The following is a 24,550-nucleotide window of genomic DNA, read 5'->3' as shown; positions in this document are numbered from 1 at the left end:
GGGGTTAGAGGAAAGTTAAAAGTAAGTTAACAATTGAGGGGAATTCAAAGTCTATTTATAAACTCAAACCCCAAACATCCCATTTCAAAGCCTACTCCACTAACATCAATACTAAGCTAAGCAATGTTGAGATGGATTGTAATTATAAAACACTTATTCTAAAAAAAGTCAGCTAACTGTGTTTAAAAAAAAGTAAGACACTTATCTCTACTACCCAAAATCCGCCGAAAATATAAATGTCAATGCTCGGTAAATATCTATCAAAATCATAAATTTTTGAATGTAAAATACCACTTTAGCAAGTTGTTAAAATATCAAATTGATTGAAAATATGCTATTGTTATGATATATTCTACTGTTAAAAAATGTTAAGGCCCCGTTTCGTTAAGATTTTTATTTTTAAGTATTTATTTCCCTCTTTATGAGACATGTCGTTCTCTCATAATATATAACCTTTAATTCAAAAAATAAATATTTATTTTAAAAAAAACTTATTTTAGTTAGTGGAACGGGGCCTAAGCTAGCTTCCAGCTTTCCAAGAGACATCCAATTAGTATTTATGCGAACAAAAATATTTTTCCTCAATATCTAAAATACAAATAAAGGAACTAATTTTTATTTGTAAAGTTATCAGAAAAAATTGCTTATGTTTTCTAAAACTATGCAACTTCACAAAATTTTTAAACAAACATGAACTTTTTATTTTACGTGCATATATGGAGTTACATAATAATTTTATTAAAAATATGAGATATTACATGGGAAGGGAGAAAAGAGAAATGAAAAAAAAGGTTGTTTACGTCTTGGATGTGTAGTTGGTATGTTTGCAAGGGTAATCTTGTCATAAATCAAAGTTTAAATGGTGATGTCATACTTTTCTATCAGAAATTCAACGTTAACTTAACAGAAGGGGGAGTGTGGAGAATAGTTTAAAAAAGAAGGGAGAGCAGTGATATTTCAAAAAGTTGAGGGGAGGTTTCTGCATTTGTTAAAAACCTCAGGGGAGGTTAGTGAAATTTTCCCATTAGATTAATGTCAATCAGTTCCCCAATCTCGGAAGGGGGGTGCTGCTCCCTTGGGACAGCAGCGTGCTGTTGGCCCACTTTCCGGGTCCACTCCGATTTTGCTTCGATAATCGGAATCGTTCATTTTGTAGAGCTCGTCGAGTAAAATAATTATGAAAAAAATCAGCTTAATTGAATATCACTAAGTGCCTGATCGGAACTTTTTTATTTTGAAAAGAATGGATTCGAAATACTGGATCAAATCCACTGCAACCCATGGACCGAGAGTTATATGGGCTTTGATCAGGCACTTAATGATATCCAATTAAGATAATTTTTGAAAAGTTATTCTACTCGACGAGCTCTACAAAGTGAACGATTCCGATCATCGGAATGGCCCTGAAAGTGGGCCCAGCAGCCCCCCCCCCAATCTGAACGAAAAGTTGAACGATTTGCGATTGGGCAAATTTCACTGACCTCCTCTAAGGTTTCCGACACGAACAGAAACCTCCCTAAGGTTAGAGGAGGTTTCTGAAATGACACTGCCCCTCCCCTCCTTTACCTGACAATACCAAGGGACCCCCCGCCGTTACCTTCCTGTTAGAAAATGGATGGAGAAGGTGATGTCATTGTACTATATTTTTTACAATATCTATACTACCCTCACCAGACTCTTTACCCCTCTCATTTATAAAATATAAAATACAAACATCTCTACACTTTGTGTTTGTTTCACTTTGAGATTTTGTCCTTATTTAAAAGGATTCATATTTAATAATTTTCTGTCAAATTTTTGTGAATTATTGGTTCGTCTCGATAAGAGGAATTGAAAAAAGTAAAAAATTAAGACTTTTACCAAATATTTTGATAAATTCAATATTTTGGGTAAAAGTAATAGATTTATACTTTTTTGATTCCGCTCGTTGAGACAAACCAATAATCCACAAAAATTTAACGTAAAACTAGCAAATACGAAAAAAATTCAAATATGAACAAAAATCAAAAAGCCTAAAAATCTCACAAACAAGCCTGCATGAAAAAATTAAATATGAACAACAACTAAAAAGCCTAAAAATTCCACAAACAAACCCACAAAATTTTTTTTCGTGCCGGCTTGTTTGTGGGATTTTTTTAGGCTTTTAGGTTTTTGTTCATATTTGAATTTTTTTCATATTTGCTAGTTTTGCGTTAAATTTTTGTGGATTATTGGTTTGTCTCAACGAGAGGAATCAAAAAAATATAAATTTATTACTTTTACCCAAAATATTGAATTTATCAAAATATTTGGTAAAAGTCTTAATTTTTTACTTTTTTCAATTCCTCTTATCGAGACGAACCAATAATTCACAAAAGCTTGACAGAAAATTAAAAAATATGAATCCTTTTAAATAAGGACAAAATCTCAAAGTGAAACGAGCAAAAAGTGTAGAGATGTTTGTATTTTATATTTTATAAATGAGAGGGGTAAAGAGTCTGATGAGGGTAATATAGTTATTGTAAAACGTATAGTACAATGACATCACCTTCTCCATCCATTTTCTAACGGACAGGTAACGGCAGGGGGGGTCCCTTGGTATTGTCAGGTAAAAGAGGGGAGGGCAGTGTCATTTCAGAAACCTCAGGGAGGTTTCTGTTCGTGTCGGAAACCTCAGGGGAGGTCAGTGAAATTTGCCCTTTGCGATTATGTGTATGGGACCCAAGAGTTCCAGACGCCGTTGATATGGTACTCTGCTCGTCAGAATGCCGGACTCGGGAAAAACAAAAGAAAAGGGAAAAAGGAAACATAAGAAGCTTTTTGGCGCCAAAACTGAAGAGAATCCAAATCCCTACTCTCCAATTGGGAAATTGAAAATCCCCAAAAGTGGAAAGAAACTTCTCCTCCCTCCCTCCTCGTAACGCTCGCTCTCTCTCTCTCTCTCTCTCTCTCTCTCTAGGGTTTCGGGTGCAGATCGCTAATGCCGACTACTTGTACTCCAACGAAGACCACAACCACTTGTGGCTCTCTCCTTCAGGAATTGCAGGTTTTTACTCTCTCTCTCGTCCTAGTCGTCCCTGCGTCGCCACGACCATCTCAGCCTTCGGTTTTGTTCTTTAAAATTGCTCTATTGTTTACTGGATGTCTTTGGTGACCACATATATCTGGAACAACCACTGGTTCGTAATAATCACCGAATTCAATTCTTAGGTTCCCTTCTCTCCTTAACTTTTTGGTATTCTTAGTTGCGGTAATTTTGTCGTCTTTCTTGAATTTTTGTTAGATTCATATTATATTTTTTAATAAAAAAAAGTTCACTAAGGACCGAAAAAATACCTACCGGTTGATATTTGTTTTTGTCTGAAGTGTCTGTCTTATATACTTTTTTTTTTTTTTTAAAGTTTGGTCTATATTTTTTATTCTTCTTGTCAAGACGAATGATTATTAGCAAAAAAATATGACGAAAAACTAAACAAAAATTACGAAAAATAAAAAATCCGGGAAAACATACTAGGCAAAAAAGTTAGGAGGAATGGGTTCATTTATTGATTAACGATCCAGAATTATGTATACGTACGGAAATGCTGTGAATACACATGGATGGACTAAATCGTGCATTTCTTCATCTATTTCCTTAACTCTAGTTTAGTGATCTATATTTCTCTTCTGTCCTTAATGAGTTCCAATTAAAATTAGTCGCAGGGGAACTATTCTATTCGACTGTATGGCAGCTTAATGATGTTTAAACCAGCTTCTTTTCTATTTCAGTTTTCCAGCATTCAAGTGGAGATATAATTGCTGTTTATTTTTATCTTGTTTTCTTCTTGTTATTTGTAATTGGTTTTGTTTTTATGACAACATCAGGATGTTTCTCACTTTTAAGTTTTGATCCTATATTATTTTAAACTTTTAATATTTCTTAGGAGTTGGTTTAGAATTTTGGCTATACTCAACTGTCCTAAATACCTACAATGAAGTAGTTTGACATGTTCTTTGTTAAGTGTCCTAGCTATTGAGTCATACCGTGTGTGTTTTAGTTTTCTGTTGCCAGTTGTGGGCTCTTGTCTATAAACAAGTGTTGTGGGTCACTTGTAATCAGCTTTTGGAGATCGATACTTGTTAACATGGAGTGGTTCGTTGATTCTTCTCTGATACCCCAGATCATCACAGAAATTGGCATTCTCTCTATATAATTCTCAGGTTATGCACTTTAATAGGCTCATGTTGTGGTGTCAAGATTGACAAACTGATAATTTTCAACTCAGCCAAATAGGTTTCTTAGAGCTAACTGACTGTTTGTTCTCGTTTGTTTTGTCCATCCCGAAAATAATTATTCTAGCATGCAAACATCACAAAATTCTTATGCATTTTCAGCAACCACGAAGTGCCTTAGGGAGGAGATGTTGGGCTTTTTGTTTCTCCTTGCATATGTTCTAACTTCTAACATACAACCTTCACGATTTCTTAATCCTGATGAGCAGCCGCATAGTGCCTTAGGAGAAGATGTTGGACTATTATTTTCTCCAGCAAGCTCTCTCTCTCTCTCTCTCTCTCTCTCTCTCTCTCTCTCACACACACACACACAGACAGTTTTGTTTATGAATCACCTTCCTTGAGTTATTTTTTTATTCTGTGGACTGCAGAAACCTTTATGTACATGTGACGTGATATTCTTTATTGCCAAATAGGAAATATGGGATATAATTGGGGAGAGTGATTGTGAAAGGGACAAGATGCTTCTACAGTTAGAGCAGGAATGCCTTGACATATACAGGAGAAAGGTAGAAAAAACCAGAAAGTACAAAGCCGATTTGAGCGAGTCATTGGCCGAGTCAGAAGCTGAAATCAGTAACCTCGTCTCTGCCCTTGGTGAACAAGCTTCCTGCCCACGGGTTTACTTACTTTCATCTTTTGCTGTCATTGTTATTGCCGTCGATGATGTTACTACCCTTCATTCTATTAGTATCTTGTGTGTATCACATGTGAATTCGTTTCCTGCTTCTGTAGCATGAGAATGGGAAGAGCACTCTTAAAGAACGAATATCTGCCATAAAACCTACTTTGGAGGATTTAAGGTTAAAGAAAGAAAAAAGGATCAAGGAGTTTTCGGAAACACGGTTACAAATTGGACGGATTTGCGCGGAAATCTCAGGGAATGATCAGTTTGTTAATTCTGCCGAGCCACAAGGAAATGAGGCGGACTTGACAGTGAAGAAGTTGGGGGAGCTGAAGTCACAACTTCAGGAGCTTCAGTATGAAAAGGTTCCCTGTAAATCTTGATTTGCTAGATAATTGCGGTAGAGCAATCAAAATTGCAGGTCAATTATATTTACTCCTGTATTTTGCTATGCATGCAGACTCTCCGTTTGCAGAAAGTTGACAAACATATCACTACAATTCATGCACTTTCAGTTGTTATGTCACTTGATATCAACAAGACACTTACCAAAGCTCATCCAAGCTTAGGTGATCTTGCAAATGGTCGACCAAAGAGCATTAGCAATGAGACCCTTGCTAGTTTAACAGGTCTGGTCCAGTCACTGAAACAAGAGAAACAACAAAGGCTACGCAAGGTGACCTTTTAATGACCCTCTTACCATGCTCTGCCTCTACATATCCATTTGCTTGGCAATTCCTCGTTACTTTTAATTCTGTTAAGAGGAATGGCATTTAGTCAACATGGCCCATATTTGAGAAAAAGGAACCTTTAGTCCTTCATTCCTGTTTCAGGTCTCTTATCAACTGATTTTATCATATGATTTTCTGCATGTACACTCATGTTTAGGTTTTGAACGTTTTGATAGGGAAGAGGAGAAAAACATTTATTTGATCATTTTAGACGGACTTCATTCCTTGAATTTGCTTACTCTATGCCAATGACTGTTACTGTAACCAGCTGTGATGTGAAACTGCGTCGTCAACTCCTTCACAAATTTTGTAGCATGATCTCTCTCTTAATGTTCAAAGTCACCTAAAGTGGTGTTTGCTAATTAGGAAATCAAAGGGGCAGAACAGGGCAGGATAACATGGATCCTTGAATAGATCGTCTCAAGATAGGAAAACCGTTGTGCCATTATTCTGTAATCTGGATTTCCCATTTTATTTCCCCAGATGTGTTACTTTTTGAATCTCGGTACCTTTTCATCACTTGATTCTTTAGGCAAACTTAATATCATCTGCTGCTCAATAATTTCATACGATTCTATTCAACCAGTAATCTCGAATCTGTTAGTTCTTCTCCGCTTTGGTTATCCTCTGCTCGACTTCTTTGTTGGATTGCAGCTTCAAGGTCTTGCGAGCACTCTTATAGAGCTATGGAGTCTCATGAACACATCTAGTGAGGAACAAAAGAGATTCGACCACGTCACTTACTTAATTTCTTCCTCTCTTGATGGAGTGTCAAAGCAAGGATGCCTTGCTTTGGATATCATTGAGCAGGTGATACTTCTCTATTCCCGTCTTATTTGTGTTTGACAAAGTGATGCTTATAAGGTGCAATGTTTCTATTCCTTACCATTGAATTACCTTTCTTTCCAGACAGAAGCAGAAGTGGAACGTCTTAATGTTCTAAAAGTCAGCAAGATGAAGGAACTGGTATTCAAGAGGCAAAATGAGCTTGAAGAAATCTACAGAGGAGTTCATATGGATGTAGACAGTGGCACAGCACGACAGATTCTCATCAGCCTAATGGAATCTGGTTATTAATTTTTTTTCGTTTGACCTTTCCCTTATTTTTTCCCACATAAGAACTCATCCAAAAAAAAATTATTCGTACGTAAGAACTGGTTGAGGTGATGATATCTAGTGAATGCAGTTTTTAATGGCTGAAACTCAGTTGTGTTCTACGTGTTTCAACAGGTAATGTTAATTTGTCTGATCTTCTTTCGAGCATGGATGATCAAATCGCAAAAGCCAAAGAGCAAGCTCTTAGCAGGAAGGATATTTTGGACAAGGTTGAGAAATGGAAAGTTGCGTCCGGGGAGGAGAACTGGCTTGATGAATATGAAACGGTAAATTTTTGTATAGGTTATGGCCTTGTCTGCTGTTAAATTTCATGTGCATAGATGGTTTGTTTTAATAAGATTGTGGGACAGAGGGAATAATTACTTTCATCTTAATTTTTCAGGATGAAAATCGATATAATGCTGGCAGGGGAGCACATAAGAACTTGAAACGCGCTGAGAAGGCAAGGATTCTGGTCAGCAAAATTCCATGTAAGAATGCTACAGGTCATTTGTCTGGTTGAATTGAAATCTTGGATATATGTTTGGACAACTATTTGTTAATCCCAAGAAAAGCTTAGGAAATATTGGCATTTTGCATTTTTATCTTATCCGAATATATTCGCATTTTGCATCTTGTCCTCTTGGAGGTGGAAATAATGCTCACTCTGTGTTTGTTTTGCACTTTAGTGACTTCAAGTTTTGCTTTCATTATGGTGTGCAATAGAGCAGATCAGTTTCATGTATCCAGAAGCATTCAACTAAGTTGATTGGCCCCGTAATCACTTGTATCATTCATGCACCTAATTCGCGTACATGTATATATTTATTCTTTGTAATACAGCACACCTTGCAATCTTAAGTTGAATTTAAACAAAATGTGTAAGGACTCATCCACCCCTAGCAGAATATTGTCTGCGCTGTGATACACCCCCACTGCTTTACCTATTCAAGCACACGTCAAACTCCTCAACCTCATTCCCTATGGGCTCCACCCAGACACGTCACCATATGGAGTTCATCCTAACACATCCCACATGGACCCCCAATCATTTCTCCATACAAGACCTATACATGCATGTCTCCTGAGACCCGGCCCACATTCCAATTGGTACAATGCAAACTCTGCAACCATTTTTATTTACCTGGCCCACATTCCAGTTGGTGCAAACTCTGAAACCATATAATTTATCTAACAGCATAGTACAGTATTGTCCACTTCGGGATAGAGGAGGAAGTCTTTGAAACATTGTCTCCATAGTTTCAAAGCTCTCACTTATATGGCACCTAAACTTTCATCTCATCTAATCCATCTTGACCTTTAACCCAAGGACATAGTGGTTTTTGTATGTAGGTCACTGAACCTTTCTTTGAACTTTGATGCACTGACTTCCATGGGCCTTGGTTTCCTTTTCATGTCGAAGAAAGTTCTGTTTCTTTGAGAATTCAGTGTTCATTGCTTGACTTCATAACCTTTGTTGTGAAGTTCTTGTCGAGAATTTAACGGTGAAAGTAAAAGCCTGGGAGACAGAGAAAGGAATACCGTTCTTATATGAGAAGGTGTGTGCAACTCGTCCTTATATAATCTAATAATATTTCATGAAGATGATGGCCACTTCGTTTCATGCACTGCTTGATTTCAGGCTGCTTTATTGACCATGTTGGAGGACTATGCCGTGCTACAACAAGAGAAAGAAGAGGAGAAACGTAGATTTCGGGTATGCTTGTAGATAATTTGTTTCTTCATCTTCATTTTTGTTCTTCTGTTACTGCAAAACATTACTTTAGAGAAAGGCTTGAAGGTTAATTTGGAGCCCAGGTTCTCTGGTACTGTGGTTAAATATCAAGTCCTTGTTTGGTGGTGACCCAACTCCTTGTGCATCTCCAACCCATCTCTAAAACTCCAAAATGGAGAATGGATGTGACATTGGAGGGAGATTTTGTAATTTATTCGCACTTTTTGCACTTTATGAGAGAATCTGGGAGAGACCCATCGTACTTTTAGAGATTTTGTCTCCAAAATGGGAGTAGGGTCTCCATATTTGAAGAATCAAAGGCAATTTGAAGACTCAAATATCTAAAAAGTACGATGGGTCCCTCCGATTCTCTCATAAAGTGCAAAAAATGGGAATAAATTACAAAATCTTCCTCTAATATGTCCCATCCATTCTCCATTTTGAGGTTTTAGAGATGGGTTGGAAATGCTAAGGTTTTCCCTCTGTACCATGTTGGTTGTTGCTACCACCCTTTTCCATTTGACAATTTGTTTGTTGTATTTGGGCCTGTACTGTAGTTGACTTGTTGCTATCGAGAGCCAACCTAAACACAAAGAACTGGAAAAAAAAAAATGCTGAAACAAAGGAGTTTTTGTCTTTGTGATGTTGAATGTCAGAAACTATCGAATCACATGAACCGCATGTGAATTATGAATCGTGATATGTTCCATGTGTTATACCATGAGAATGAGTTAATAGTTTGTAAAAATATGGTGTCATCAGATGCATCAGTCTCAACTTTCGTAGCTCAGGTTAATGGAGGACTTGCATTGACTGATGGGATTATGTAGTCTATTGGAAGATGTTCATATCTATCTATATTTTGGTCATGTAAACAGAATTACCAGGGTGTTAGATTGCTTGGTATTCTTGCATTCATTGTTGATTTATCTTGTTCCCAACATAATTCACTTTCAATATAGTTCTTTGCTTGAGTTCAACTATTTCACTTAACAGGACCAGAAAAGGCTGCAAGAACAATTTGCAGCAGAACAAGAGGCACTATATGGTTCTAGGCCTGCAGTAAAAAAGCCTTTGCCTTTGAGTCAGAGCACAAATGCTAACACAATGGCTGGAACACCCACTGGTCATCGCTCAGGGTTGGGGACTCCTGGGAAACGTCATGGAATCTCAGGCCCAAAGGATCACCGGAGAGACAGTGGTAAGATTGGTGCTGCTGCAATACCCTTGAACTATGTAGCTATTCCAAAAGATGACTTGGCCTCCCGAGGCAATTGATTTGAGATCATACGAATGCAGTTTCATAATTGAAGATAGGATGTTTTATTCTATTTCCAGAGTATTTCATTGTTGTGGATATCTTTGTGAATTCTGCTTAAGGCATCTTGTATATGTTTGTAAAGTAGCTGATCTTTCGTTGTGGTGGCAAAATGCGAACTTAAATTAGCGTAAGAGTGATTAGCTGTCTTGTAGCAGGAATTGGCGGTATGGTTGTGTGTATTGGAACAATGTGAGGAAGTGATGGATCCAGAAATTCTGCAGAGCAGGCTACCCTACAAGGTTGTAGTGCGTGATGTTAGCCGTCCATTTCAACAATCGACGATTCGAATGGAAAACAAACTCTTCAAGAAAGAGAGACCGGATTAAAAACAAACTTTTCCTTGAAAGAGTTTGTTTTATCCAAACCATTAAAAACACTTTTGAATGGCTTGGATGATGCCCTACAGTCCTTATGCACCCATGCATTATAGGGTTTCTGTCTGAATTTGGAAATGACAAGGAAAAAATGAAAAAAAATAAGGTATTTGGGCCGAACCAGCAACAATTGGGCCGGCTTGCTGGAATAGGCGTGTGGCCTTGTGCATGGGTCCAATCCGTCGAATTGCAGGGCTAGGTTCGGCTGGACCAGGATGAGGTCCAACCAAGGCCAAGACGGAAGGTCCGCACTGTGGTTCAAGTCCTTCATATCAATGCTACGTTGACCACATTTGGTAACTATATTTTAAATACCATGAGTTATCATTCTTACATTAGTAAATACATAATTGATACGTTCATTAACCAATACAAGACAAGTAACGTGGTATCTAAAGATCAGTCCGTCTCTCACGAGGGGATTCTCATTTTAATTTAAATGCGGATCTCTCCTTTCTTGATCGAATTTCGATAATCTGAGCCGTTCAATATGTTCAGAACGTGATTTTAAAAGTATTCGCAAGAAATTGACAAAAAAAATGACCGGGATAGGTTTCATCCGAACAGTTTCGAACAGTTTTTTATTAAATGGTTCGAATAAAAATTGCTCAAATCAAATGCTTCCTGGTCATTTTTTTTTTGCCAATTTCTCGTTGGCACCTTTAAAATCGTGTTCTAATCACATTGAGCGGTTTGGATCATTGAAATTCGATCTGAAAATCGGAGAAATGAGAAGGTCCACATTTTAACTAAAATGAGGACCCCTCATGGGGAGACGGACTGATCTAAAAATCATCACCATTTCCAAAGAAAAAAAATTATTTTTTCACCAAATGTCATCATTGTAGTTATATTGTATTGAAAGAAAGAGCAATGCATCTCCACATTTGGTGACCATATTTTGAATACCATGTGAGTTGTCAGGTGGGTCCATTCTATCAAACATATTAAAGATAACTCACATAGTATCCAAACAATAGTTAACTCAAATGTGATCGTAATATTTTTATCTATAAAAAACAATGTTATAGTGACTACATTTGGTCACCATATTTCAAATACCAAGTGAGTTGTCATTCTTACTGCATTGATGAAAAATATGACAGGTGGGTCTATTCTTACAATGTACTAAAGACAACTCACTTTGAATCCAAAAGATGGTCATTAACTATTCATCAACATAGCTAAGATCTAAAAGATAACAAGTGAAACAGAGATTTTATAGATGATCCCCAGATCATCACCTCTCACTTTCTTTTGAAACACAGATCATCTATCCATCGTAAGCAAAAACACTTCTCAACCGCCAATATCCAAAAAGGAGAAGAAAAACATCTTTTAAGGAGAGCAATGGAGCCAATTCCGGGGAAAAAAAAACGAAAAAAGAGAGGAATGGAGCATAGCCTATAATAGAATAGAGAAGACAAATAATTTGTTTCAGATCATAACCAATTCAATATCTGAACACCTGATAGATCGTCATGGTCTAAAAGCTAGAAAACAATAGTAGTAGTAGTACCTAACACAGAAGACAGACAAATAACAAAACTACAAACTATATTACAAGAGGAACAATGATGCACCCAACAGTAACATAGCTGAATCAAGACTGGGTAGCTGGCAATGAGACAGAGTCGGGTTCGTGACCATGCACTCTCAAGCGATAGATACAAGTATAAGAAGCACTACCATGGTTGGATGCGACATCAAGCCTGATGGTGTTAACCATGCCGGAGCCCACCGAGTCCAGCACATTGAAAGTTTGAGCATTGCTCTTCTCGAGGTCATACGTAAACTCGGTCAAGAGAAACATCTGTTGTTCAGGACTATCATGCTCTTCCAGCCATCCAGAAACCCTGCAGTCCTTCGGTGCACTTGACCTATCGTAAGCGACACTCTGTTTCACATTACGACAAAAGGGGTGTTTCAGTAAATGGCCAGATTTATGAATCCAATAGGCATAATATGTCCACACAACTTGTAATTCAGCTTCCATTTGTAACATCGAATAACAGCAAGAAAAACTGAAGTATAGCGGAGGGAAAATCAAAAGTCTGTAGAAACCACTCCAGCTTGCGCTGTGATTTGATATTTTTGGTGTCAATCGTAAGTAGGAGGCAGTAAACACAATTATGAGAGCCAAACAACTCAACGTATAGTTACTACAGGCTTGCTAAGGATAGAACTGAAGATGGTCAATTCAACAAAAAATCTGCAACCACAATACATTCCAAACATACTCCATGAAACAGTGGCTTTAGTCCATGAAAAATGGCAAAAACAATTTCTAAGCTCGTTGAGAAGAATGGCCAATTATATGAAACATAACCACGATGGAGTTTCAAGTTTCTGAAGTACAAAGTTGATGTTCAAGACCAACCTGAAGTCTTAGGAGGCTAAAACTAGTACATTATCAGATGTATGGTTGAGCATTCATGCTACATACAGCAACATGTAGAATATTAATAGAAACATAGATACAAGGCAAAGTGGAGTCAGGTTTGTTCGAGTGAAGTGGAGTCGGGGTTGTTCTCCAAAAGATGGAGGATTGGGTTTTCGAAAATTAAGAGAAGGTAATGTGGCTGCTATCCTCAAGCTGTTGTGGGCTCTTAGTAGAAAAGCTGATTCGCTGTGGGTGAAATGGGTTCATACGTACATCATAAAAGATCATAATATCTGGATTATGGGGCTGCCTTCTGATGTTTCCTGGACTATTAGAAAGATTTTTCAGTTCATGGAGATTTGTCAATGGTTATTTCGACATGAAGTTGGGAATGGGGCTTCCACTTTCCTTTGGCTTGACAACTGGCACCCGTTGGGGCTCTTGGGTATAAAAGGAATGGGGAGAATGTAAGCTCTAATATTGGAAGATCTTTGCAAGCAAAGCGTCCACAATTATTAAAGATGGGACCTGGGTTTGGCCAAGACAGCGGAACAGGTATATTCAAGAAATCATTACTAACAGTCTAACACACCTCAAACTTTTCTTCCTAATATTTCTATTGAGGATAGTGTAGTGAGGCTTCCTTCTTGTAATGGTAATTACTCGATGAAATCTGCTTGGGAAGCAATTCGAGTGTCAAATGGTACCCTGGACTGGTGTGGGCTCCTATGAAGCATCGACACCTTTAGAGGTCGAAGTATTACAGTGCCAGACACCGGGGGGGGGGGGGGTCAAAGTGTAATTTTTTAAAATATTTGTGGGTCAAACTGTATAATTTTAAAATTTTAAATTTTTTTAAATTTCAAGGGTCAAACTATAATTTTTCAATAGGGTTGTATTGAACTTATGGATGTCTTGTTTTGTTTAAATGATATTGGAACTATGGATTTTTCGTTTTGTCCACATTTTGCCATTTAAAATTGAAAAAACATATAAACAAACAAATAAATATACACGTGGCGTGTCCCCTGCCGTGTCCACGTCCCCATTTTTTTAGAATTCCCATGTCAGTGTCGGTATCCGTATCCGTGCATCATAGGGTGTAGCATTGTTTGTGCTGTGTTTGGATGAGTTTTTGAGAAATGTTGTAAGGTTACGAGTGGAGAGAGAAATGAGAGTAATTATTGGCAGTAGAGGTAATGATTGGAGAGAGATAGAGAGAGAAATCAGACTAATGATTGGAGATAGGGATGAGTAATGATTAGAAGTAAGGGTAATAAGTGTTTTTTGAGTTGAGCATTTTTTTTTTTAAAAGCAATCCAAACAAAGCATTGGTTTCCCAAAAATGTCCCTAGATGGATGGCCATGCAAAGTAAACTTGTGTCAAAGGATAGATTGCTGAAACGGAGTGTGGTGGACGCCACTTGTGTTTTGTGTAGAAATGGGGCTCATGAATCTCATAATCATTTATTTTTTGATTGCTCATATTCTAGAGTTGTCTGGAAGGAGATATTGTGAAGGAACTTTATTCACAGGGGCCCTCTTACATGGGAGGATGAAAAGAAATGGTTCTTGCTGCATTCAAAAGGGAAGTATATTAAGAAATCTATTCTCAAATTATCCCTGGCAGCTACTGTTTATGGAATCTGATGTGTTTATGGAATCTGGTGCAAGAGGAACATGAGGATTTTCCAGCATACGATGATGGAGGCTGAGGTATTGGGATCAAAGATTTGCAATACCATCAGAGATGCCATGATGGCTTGGCATAATATCAAATCTATGCAGAACAGGGTTTTGTGCAGGGCTTGGGGAGTTCCCTTTCCACGTTTGAGGTCTTCTGCTGTAGAAGTTTAAATTCTGTTTTCTTTTGTTTTGAGGATAGGTGCTTGGTTGTATAGTTTTATAGTTTTTGCCTTGGTGTCTCCTGTTGAGGGAGTTGGCTAAGGCAGTTTTGGTTTTTGAGTCCTGGCTGGACATTGATGTATCGTGTTTGTGATTTTCAATGAAAGTGTACATTAACCGGAAAAAAAGAGAGGCTGTCTTCATGTAATCTTATATAGCAATGATTAATGACAATTCATGAATGCCATAAACCGCACAAGATTGCTTAGACATGTGAAGAAAAATAAAACATCTAATTGACCGCCATGCAAGCTGTAGACTACTTATGGGCCGAACCATGCAAATATGCAATAAATAGTTCAGATACGTTTACGTTGGAAGCCATCCGTCTTCTGCAACATCATTCTCATTCATGTTCTTTAGTTCCCAAAAATTCCCCCAATCCTTAAAGCTAGAACTCAAAGATCTCTGAGTCATACTAACCCTGGAAAACAAACAGAAAACTTCCAGTATATGAGATCTCCCAGTTCTCACAAGCACAAATCAACATGTGACTATTCAAAACTAAAACTAGAAGGCATTTTGCGACTTCTGCATGGTTTCACAATTGATTTCTCCTGTAACTCCGCTATTTGACTACCCATTTTTGCACCACCCCAACTACCCATCACACCTGCCAAGCCAACGAATATGATCTAGCAATTGTTGAGTCTCCTTTGACCCCTTAATACCTCGCACAAAAACAGTCACAACCAGCCTTCTGAAAACCAGATTTCACATCAAACCTTTTGATCAATGCTCTAACATTTTAAGTTTAAACCATTATTTAGTGTAATGTGCACCATTATAGAATATAGCCCTAAATCCTTCACAAACCTAGAAAAAATTGAACCACCTGCTCTCATTTTCAAGACTAACTCATACCTTAAACCAATATGACCTTTATATTCCATCCTTGAACCACAAATTAGTTTCCAAAGTTCCAAACCAAAACTTTTTGCACTAACCTGCCAATCTGATAGCAGAAAGTGCCCGTTAAGGTGCTATCCTACATCAAGTACATACTTCTATTCCGAGGCGGAGGAAGTCAAGATACATATGGACATGAGTACATCTAATCTTTTCTCCTTACCTATTCCTTCGTATATATGCCGTCCATAACATTACGTAATATTGATACTTAAAGGTAATGAAACAAAAGAAAGAGGTTCCAAATCATCTCTCAAATACCTCCTAAGACATCGCATGTGTGAACACATAGTAGTGATACATGCTTCGCAAAGGCACAAGCAGCTACGTGTTAGTCTTCAAAAACACGTTAGATGGTCATCACCACCGCATGGTCATACCGAGGTTGTGGTTGCTTTATGTGGCGGTCTTACCACGGATCCTAGTGGGTACTACATAGCGTCTTTTGAAACAGAGACCAACCATTAAGATTGTGTTCAGAACATCAAGGACGAGACAAATTCAAATTGGTTGATTACGTTTTGAGTCTTCTAACACATCCTCCAACATAATCCCAATAAATTCCAGATGATTGGTTACGAACTCTCATAGGCAGAAGACGACGACATACAACTATTCTTAATCCATTCTACCTAAAGAATCCAAGCTGAACATAAAAGGAAATATTTGAACACGCTTAACAAACATCTGATTCTGTAATTTTTAACAGTTTTGTTTCCCAAAATTTCAACTTTCTTGATTTTGTATCAAAATCAAACTAAGCAACACCTTCACAGTTACATTAATCCACCTCGGACCAAATTATAATCCGTACTCTAAACGCGCAAGAAGATCAAGCAAACTAACCGACCTGTGCCTACCACCGTTACAATGCAAGTAATACCACAGAAAAACAAAAGAAAACACCAAAAAGAACAGATAATCACCTTGGCGACATGCTCCAGAGTAATAGCTTCCGGAATAATAGCAGTCCTAAGCTTGATTTCCACAAACCCATTGTTTCCCTTGAGAGGAAAACACTGCCCCGGCTCTCCAAAACTGGGTCTCAGCATCATATTCGCCTCGTGATGAACCTCATTCCTATTAGCAGTATAAAACCAAACCTTTCCCTTCCCAACCCCATACGGCTCTGAATGCTTCACAACTGTAGCACCGGCCGATGACAGCGCATAGTCCACCCTACCCAGTCCATCAGCAGCATGCTTTTCAATCTCCTTCTCAACTATACCCCTAGCAACTGCCCTAATCTCATCCAAGTTTAAATCTCCATTACCCAAGCCCTTATTCTTCTTCCTCAACTCATCGAAAAACAAACCCAAGTCTTGTTTCGATAACCACTCTGTCGACCTCAACTCTCCCAATGCCTTCTCCAAACCCTCTGTCCTCCCGTCCAACTTCCCCAACTCTCTCTCGAACGCCTCCCGCCTCTCCTCAATTCTCTTTAAATCCGTTTTGAGATCTAAAACCTCGTTCTCGATCTTTCGATCAACGACATCCATCTGAACCTGCATCATCTTCGTAGTAGTCTTTAAAAACTTCTCCACTTCTGCTATCCGCCCCTCGAAATCCTCGGCCGAAAACGACACTGCATTATCACTACCACTACTACTACCAGGACCAACGGCTTTTCTTATCATCTGAACGAAACCTAGTAGGACAACCAAAAGCAAGAAATTCTTAGTAAAAACACTGAGTACCGTCTGCCACCGTGGTTTCGGATTGGTCTTCCGGGTCGTGCGGCCGCGTGTGGGCCCCGAGGCGGTGGCGGAGGGGGGTAAAGTGGTCTTCTTGAGTTGAATCGCGTCCCGGGATCTCTCGACGACGCCGTCGCGGCTGATCGAGTGGCTGCGATCCTCCGCGGCGGCGGTTGTAGTGGCGAAGGCGACGGCGTCGGGGGCGAGGATGTCCACGGGGGATTTCTTCTCGACGGGGCGGCGTCGGGCGGAGGGGTTGGCGGTGATGGAGACGGTTGAGGCGGACATTGGGTCGGGTTGGGGTAGGGTGAGTGGAGGGGAAATGGAAACCCTAGGTTTGGATAAGGGGAGGGAAAGTCAATCGAACGGAAACCCCAGATTGGGATGAGTGGAGGGAAAGTCGATCGATTTAGAAGAAACCCTGGAAAGTTGGGAATGATGAGAGAGAGAGAGAGAGGTGAATCGAATGTCGGTAAATCGAAGCAACCCTAGAAAGTTGGGAATGATGAGAGAGAGAGAGAGAGAGAGAGAGAGAGAGATAAATCGAATGTCGGTTTGAATGTATGAGGCGGTTTTTGGTTTGAAATGAATTGGGAGGAGCGGTGCGGGGGAGAGACGCCTTTTCCTTATTTTAAGCCTCGAAACACTGGGCTTTTTCCTTCTTTTTAAGTTTTGTTTCATTCAAAAATAATAATTTTGCATTCGATAATTTTGGCATTAATTTTTTCAAAATTTTTGTGAATCATTATTTCATTTCGACTGGAGAAATCAAAAATTTAATATTTTTTTATTTTTATCTAAATATATTTGAAAATATCATAAGATAAAGAATCGTCTTTATCTTGGAAATCCGAAATAAAAACTTTTGAATTTTCTAATTTTTCTTATCAAGATGAATTAATAATTTACAAAAATTTTAGGTAAAATCAACAAATGCAAAATAAAATAAAAATTGAATAAGGACAAAATGCCTAAAAAGCCACTAAAAGCTAAGGAGAACAAGGCCATAGTATGTGTTAATTAATGAAATTTTACAGGAAAGATAAAATTAAAAAACGTTTATGAAGTAGAATCCATGCTCTTCCAAATTAATGAGATGAGATAAATAAGCTTAAGTTCAAGAAGTATTGCAGCAAAAAACGAGATCTGGCCAAGTTCTTCCGGTGTTATTGTTTCGATATTAATTTCGTCTTTCTATATGTTTTTAAAATTCAAGTTAAACTTTTTGAATTGGTTATTCGTCTCGACAAAAAGAGTCTGAAATGTTTAGAACTTACGTCCAAAAACTAAAAAAAAAATACGAAAGGCGGGAAAAGTTTGAAACAACTCTTCTTCTTCTTTTTTATCTTTATTATCGTCTTATCTCAAAACTTTCAATTTCAGTCCATATTTTTATATTTTTCATTTTTATATTTTTCTAATTCCTCTCATCGAAACGACTGATTACGCAAAAATTATGAGGAAAAACTAAAGTACAAGTTATGAGAAGTAAGAAATATCAAAAACTATTTACTGTACAGCAAAATGTATATTTTAGATTGAAACAATTCAAATTTTGTTTTCAACTAAAAATCTCATACCACACCTTTATATATTTCTAAAGAAAGATGGAGTATTAAATGAGTAGTGTTACATGTCACTCGAATTAGGGGATGATGTTGTGCAGTGGTGTGCGTAGCATCATGCTGCGCACATCCGCACTGTCGAATACTTGATCCGACGGCTTAAAGTGCGCTGCACAAACCTGTGCACCTTACAGCATAGCACCAACCCAAAGTTGTAACGACCCTGATTTTTGGTAAATAAAAATTTCGTTAAATATTTAAATTTTATTTTAATTACTTGGATTTACTACTAAAAATTTCTTTTTTTATTTTAATAATCCGTCATAATTAGATTTGAGACTTATAAAGTTATATATTTTCACGCCGAGCAATCTAGTCATTTTCTAAAGACACGTATGCTTATAAAAGCGCTTGTATATTTTCCTAACAAGTTAAATAAAATCTTTAAATTATATTTCTTGGCTAGAAATCCTACTTGGCAAGTAAGGTTAGTTTCCAACCGATCAGTTGGAGGAACCGGACCACCGATTCACCTAGTTACATTACCCTAACCCTAATTGGACCTTTTAGACCATCTTTGAACCTTATGAACTCCTCCAAACCCTATAGGACCTTTAGACCATAGGAGTAATCATTTTACTCCCATGACAAGTCATTTCAAATCCTAATTATTACTAATATTTCTTTACCCCGTGGTCCATAATTGTTAGGGAAATTTTTATCCCTTGGACAATAGATTCCCATGACTAGTCATATCAAATTATTACCGATATTCCTTTACCTCTTGGTCCATAATTGTTAGGGAAATTTTTATCCCTTGGTTAATAGACCTTTGACTTGCCAATAAGCATGACAAGACAAGTCATACTAAGGGAGTCATCATTTTGCTTCCAAAGGAAACAAGACTAGCCTTACCATGCATGCACACCTATGTCCTAGCCTTAAGCCTAACTATCTTAAGTTTTACTTTCCTAGACACACATATATATACTCTTTTATATATATGTACTGAGAGAGAGAGAGAGAGAGAGAGAGAGAGAGAGAGAGAGAGAGAGAGAGAGAGAGAGAGAGAGAGAGAGAGAGTGTGTGTGTGTGTAGTGTGTGCTTGTGTGTTGTACACTCCAAGCTACCTCTTTAGCCCTATTTTAGCCTTAAGCCCTATTGACTAGACAACCCATTTCTAGTCAATTTTCTAGCATAGAATCCTAGCCTTATTATCCTAGATTTTGACTACAAACCTAGACTAGAATTGACCATACATGGAAGGCTATACCTTAGCCTAATCAAACCCTACCTTAGACTTGTAAGACTTGCCATGATTACCTAGATTTACCCTAGAAAGCATAAGATCCTAGTTAGTTTATAGCCTTAAGCCTAAGAAGATTGGACAAGACAAGACTTGGCATGCTTTCAAGCTTGATTGGACATGACAATGGAGCAAAGTCCATGGGAGAAAGGAGAGAGGGGGGGGGGGGTGGTGGGGGGGGGGGGGGGGGGGGCGGCCATAGGGGAGGAAGGAGGAGTTCAAGTTTTGGCTATAAATAGCACTCCATGCCTTCCATTCAACTCACACCTTCACTCACTTCTCTCTAGAAACCATTTCTATTTCAGACAGCTTACTGCCCTCCACAAATCTTCAATTTTCTCCTGCTTAAATTAGTTTTTGGAACCAACTCCCTTCGGAAAAATTGTAGAGCACTTCGAAACCTTCAAGTTAGACCCAAGAACCATCCAAATCGGTGAAGAAATGACAAAGATATTGGCATCCGAAGTTCAGTAAAAATTTCGGATTTCTATTTCCAGACAGCATACTGTCTTCTCCTTTATCACCATTTTTCTCCTACCTAAAGTAGTTTCTAGGATCAACTTCCTTCACGAAAGTCGTAGAGCATTTCGAGAGCTTCAACTTCGACCCAAGAACGATCGTATTCGGCCAAATATTGACCAAGTTACTGCCATCCAAAGTTCGGTCCAGATTTGCAAGTTTCACCGCCCGTAGAAAATCTTCCAACTAGCTTATTCGGCCCCGACTAAGTTTCGGATCAAGGTAGATTTTTCTCTACTCACTTCCCTAAGTATAAGTAGAACCCCTTAACTCTACGTAAAGTATAGAATCGTACGTTAGAAAGTAGAATGATCGTTTTCCTTAAGTAGATAAGGTTATCTATTGTTTAGTTTCAAGTAGATAAGCTTATCGTTTAAAATGCATGATTGTCAATAAGTTTATCTCACTAATGGAGGTATGAGCATGTTGGATAAATGACTTTGTCTTAAATAAACATATGTTGTATTGAATTTCTCAAAAAGTAAGATAGAACGATTTTCGAAAGATAAGATTTTAACGCTTGATTTGAAGTATTCATATTTTGATCTTTTCGAGCATGCTTAGTAATATTGAGTTGAATGATCTTGCTAGTGTAGTTTCAATGAATGAGTTATGCTTATTTTTGTAAAAAGTCTTACCGCGGAGTCTATGCATGAAAACGTGACACGAAAAATCGAGAAAGTTAGAAACATGACACCTAGGGTGTGGTTAACGAAAATGCGTGTTTTGAAAAGGTGAAATGTTTTGGAAACCGCAATGTGGCCGGACATGGTAGCCCATTGTGTGGTGTGTGTTTTGTGTGCCAATGGGAACCCGGTGCGGCGGAACCATTGTGAGGATACTCGGAAGACCGGAACGGCGGAACCGAGGTTGGGTGTGTGACTTGGTTATCCGCGGAGAGGAGCCAATGCAAAGTGTGCCAATGGGAACCCGGTGCGGCGGAACCATTGTGAGGATACTCGGGAGACCGGAACGGCGGAACCGAGGTTGGATGTGTTAGAAACAGATTTTGAAAATGTTGATATGGTATTGAAAAGTGAAAATGGAGACACGGTCTGCGATGAGTCACGTAGGAGAAATACAGAAAAAATGGACACCAACGATACTTGAATAGTGAATGTGGATGTGTGATTGTTACTATTTGTCGGTATAAATTACTGTTTGTAAGTTATGAGTCAGTGGGTAGGGTTTATTCTATTGAGCTTTTGGAAGCTCACGGTGTTATCTTTGGTGACCCTGACATATTATATTGGTGGCGACGCCGGTATAATGTGTCAGACCTCATAGATGAACAGGGTGAACATTATACCTTGGAAGCTTTCGGAGCCGAGGAGCTGGCCAGAATGGAAGAAGAGGCGGATCAGTAGATAGCAACCCTAGTCTACCCTCCTTTTGTTTAATAAAGTACTCTTGGGAGAATTATGTTATAATATTGAGTTAGACTCTATTTAGATTTTCAATAAAATTACCTTCTTTAACGTACCCAAAATTGGGGGCGTTACAAAAGTACTCAATCACAACTCAACTCAAATGCAACGAAGCTAAGGCACACTCGATTAATAATTAGTAACTTTTATTAGTTTCTAACATAATTTTATAATAAATAAAACTTCCATTTTTCTAAAGAAATATACTGTAATAGAATATTAAACGAGAATTGTCACTATCTCATTCGAACGCAGCCATGACAAAATATTCTTCAATCTCATCTAATTTTTCATGTTTATTTAAAGCTACAATCAACAAATTAACAGGTGGTAAGAATTCAATGACGTTTATCATTTTCAAATCATACCCACTTCTACCTTGAAGAGGGAATTGAATAAAGGAGAAGAAAGTGCCCCAGACCCCTTCTCTATCACACAAAGGGGCGGAGCCTATCAGCCTACACACTTGTCTTGGGTCCCAAGCCAAATGTGGTAGAAAAAGGGCCTGAGGCATCAGCAGCACCACATGGATAGGGCTGCAAACGAACTGAGCAGTTCGAGAATCGGCTAAGTTCGGCTTGCTTAGTAATCGAGTCAAGTTCAAGCTCGTGTTTTAGGCTCGTTTAATAAATGAGTCGAGCTCGAACACCACTGAGTTTGTGGCACTATATTTACAAACTACCATTTCTATATGGTTGACTCCGTAAGCTATCACTTGTATGAAACGAATTACCAGGATATGACGAAACATTTGCCTATGTATGTTGTGAAAGTAAAGTCAGTAAGATTACGACATGCAAAATTCAAAAACCAAAAACAAGTACTCCTACATGATGTAACAGAAAACACCTGTCCAAGAAATGGGGTCCGATCACCTTTGTCCCGAATACCCATGCGCTTCTACACCGAGGGATTTTCCAATAGTTGAATTATGCGATTTTTTTATGTTTTAAATCCAACGGCCGGAAAACCCCTCAGCGTAGAGGCACAGGGGTTTTCAGCACAGGTGATGTGCCTCCCAAGAAATCCAAGCGTGAGTACCAAAGTTGGAGGGAAAATGATTGAAAAATAGTAGTGTCAAGATCACTACAAAAGAAGGATGAAGCTAAGTCAGAGAAATTAGAACAAACCCTTACAATCTTCACCCTACGCCCCTGCTCGCTCTCACGAATTTCAGTAGTTTGTGATGTTTTTGTAAGACACTTTCGCGCTCTCATTTCCAATTTGGTCACACTTACACATGCAAATGATGCGACTTGGGTGCAAACTCTGATTTGCTTGATTTGAACAAAGAACCTCTAGATGGGTTTATATGTCAGGGTTTCTTGGGCAGTCACTTTGATGGTGGCTTAGTCTTGTCCTGTGACAAAATTTGCTGAATTTGATAGGCTTAGTTTAACAGAACATGAACCTTCTTGTCACACTGCAACAAATAGTATCTGAGTACTAGCAAGAATTACACCGTTAGCTATTTCGTCGAGTACGCATTCTGAGTTCTATCTTCTCAAAGCAACTCATAGAACTCTGCAAAAGCAAGAATGTAGAATAGAGGCTTGAATGGTATCAAAGCCATCAGTTAGAGCCTTAAAAACAGAATCTGACAGTGTTGACGGCTTCCCTGCATTAGCAGTACACTCGCCGACTCGCGTACATGCCGTATAGGTTACAAAAAGTATTATTAAGCTCACCCAAACAACATACCCCAAAGTCACCCCCATCCGGCATCCAGGAAGGAGTCAGCTCCTAACTAAGGTATAACGTTCTAGGCACATAAATACCGAAAACAAAGCGAAACAAGAGCAACCAAACGAGAGTATATATGATGCAACAATAAGATGGTAGAAAAACATTTAACTCCAGAATTGCCAAGTACTAATATATTTACCTCTATGACAGAGAACATTTGCAGCTTACAACAATTACTGATTGACATCTAAAATAGCACTAACAAAAAACATACTAATATTTTTCATAGAATCCATATTTCTATTACACATGCGCTCCTGTTGCAGTTCCCCGCCTATAATTCTTCTAGATCCTCTCGCTCCTCTACACCCGCTCCCCCTTTATGCAACTAACAACATGCATCTGAGAGAGAAAAACTTCTGGTAGATTGTCCAGATTCTTGGCACATGCAATAAGGGTCCTTCCTCAGTAAGTTGATCAACTAAGCAAGAGCAGTTGTGCCGTAGGGGTTAGCAAAAAAGTTCCCAGATTTGCTTTCTCGTATCAAAGCAGCCAAATTGCATATTAAAAGCCGGAATTGAGGTATAACTGGACTATTGAGGTATAACTGGACTAATGATCCGGTGATTTTTGGCCGTCAGCTGGTTACTTGTGCACCGTAAGTATAACTACCAGTCCATGGATTACAGTAAACGAATTAGTTTGGAAAAAGGAGAATACATCATCAAGGGAAAGAGACAGAATTCACAGCAAGAATAACAGAAATATAGAAAACACCTACATAGCAAAAGCTTATTTGATTTAGTCTATTATGTCACTCCTCATGTCATACTTCATTTTATTCCTTGGCTTTCATCAGATTCGATACACTAAACTCATATTCTAATGCCGTACAATAATGTAGAACTGTTAAATGAACGATGTCAATCTGTGTCAAGTCAGTTCATTCGGGGTTTCATACTTCATTTTATTCCTTGCCTTTCATCAGATTTGATACCCTAAACTCATATTCTAATGCCATACA

At 38.3% G+C, this 24,550-nt stretch overlaps 2 protein-coding genes across 2 annotated transcripts; one reads left to right on the top strand and one right to left on the bottom strand.

The window, feature by feature from the left end:
• Nucleotides 1-2,723: 2,723 nt before the first annotated feature.
• Nucleotides 2,724-9,886, top strand: LOC131334823 (65-kDa microtubule-associated protein 5). The gene is made up of 11 exons (XM_058370093.1): nucleotides 2,724-3,025; nucleotides 4,668-4,871; nucleotides 4,987-5,241; nucleotides 5,337-5,552; nucleotides 6,262-6,417; nucleotides 6,517-6,676; nucleotides 6,838-6,989; nucleotides 7,106-7,193; nucleotides 8,188-8,261; nucleotides 8,345-8,419; nucleotides 9,434-9,886. Exons 1-11 carry the CDS (start codon nucleotides 2,960-2,962, stop codon nucleotides 9,713-9,715), a joined length of 1,728 nt encoding a protein of 575 aa, XP_058226076.1. The 5' UTR covers nucleotides 2,724-2,959; the 3' UTR covers nucleotides 9,716-9,886.
• A 1,677-nt stretch (nucleotides 9,887-11,563) lies between these two features.
• On the bottom strand, nucleotides 11,564-17,322 carry LOC131334822 (SUN domain-containing protein 1). Its single transcript, XM_058370092.1, has 2 exons — nucleotides 16,256-17,322; nucleotides 11,564-12,029 (listed from the first exon to the last, which is right to left on the bottom strand). Exons 1-2 carry the CDS (start codon nucleotides 17,309-17,311, stop codon nucleotides 11,736-11,738), a joined length of 1,350 nt encoding a protein of 449 aa, XP_058226075.1. The 5' UTR covers nucleotides 17,312-17,322; the 3' UTR covers nucleotides 11,564-11,735.
• Nucleotides 17,323-24,550: the final 7,228 nt, after the last annotated feature.

Source organism: Rhododendron vialii, chromosome 7a (assembly GCF_030253575.1).
Source record: "Rhododendron vialii isolate Sample 1 chromosome 7a, ASM3025357v1".
In the NCBI taxonomy this organism is placed as follows: domain Eukaryota; kingdom Viridiplantae; phylum Streptophyta; class Magnoliopsida; order Ericales; family Ericaceae; genus Rhododendron; species Rhododendron vialii.
This window is presented reverse-complemented; position numbering and strand designations above follow the sequence as displayed.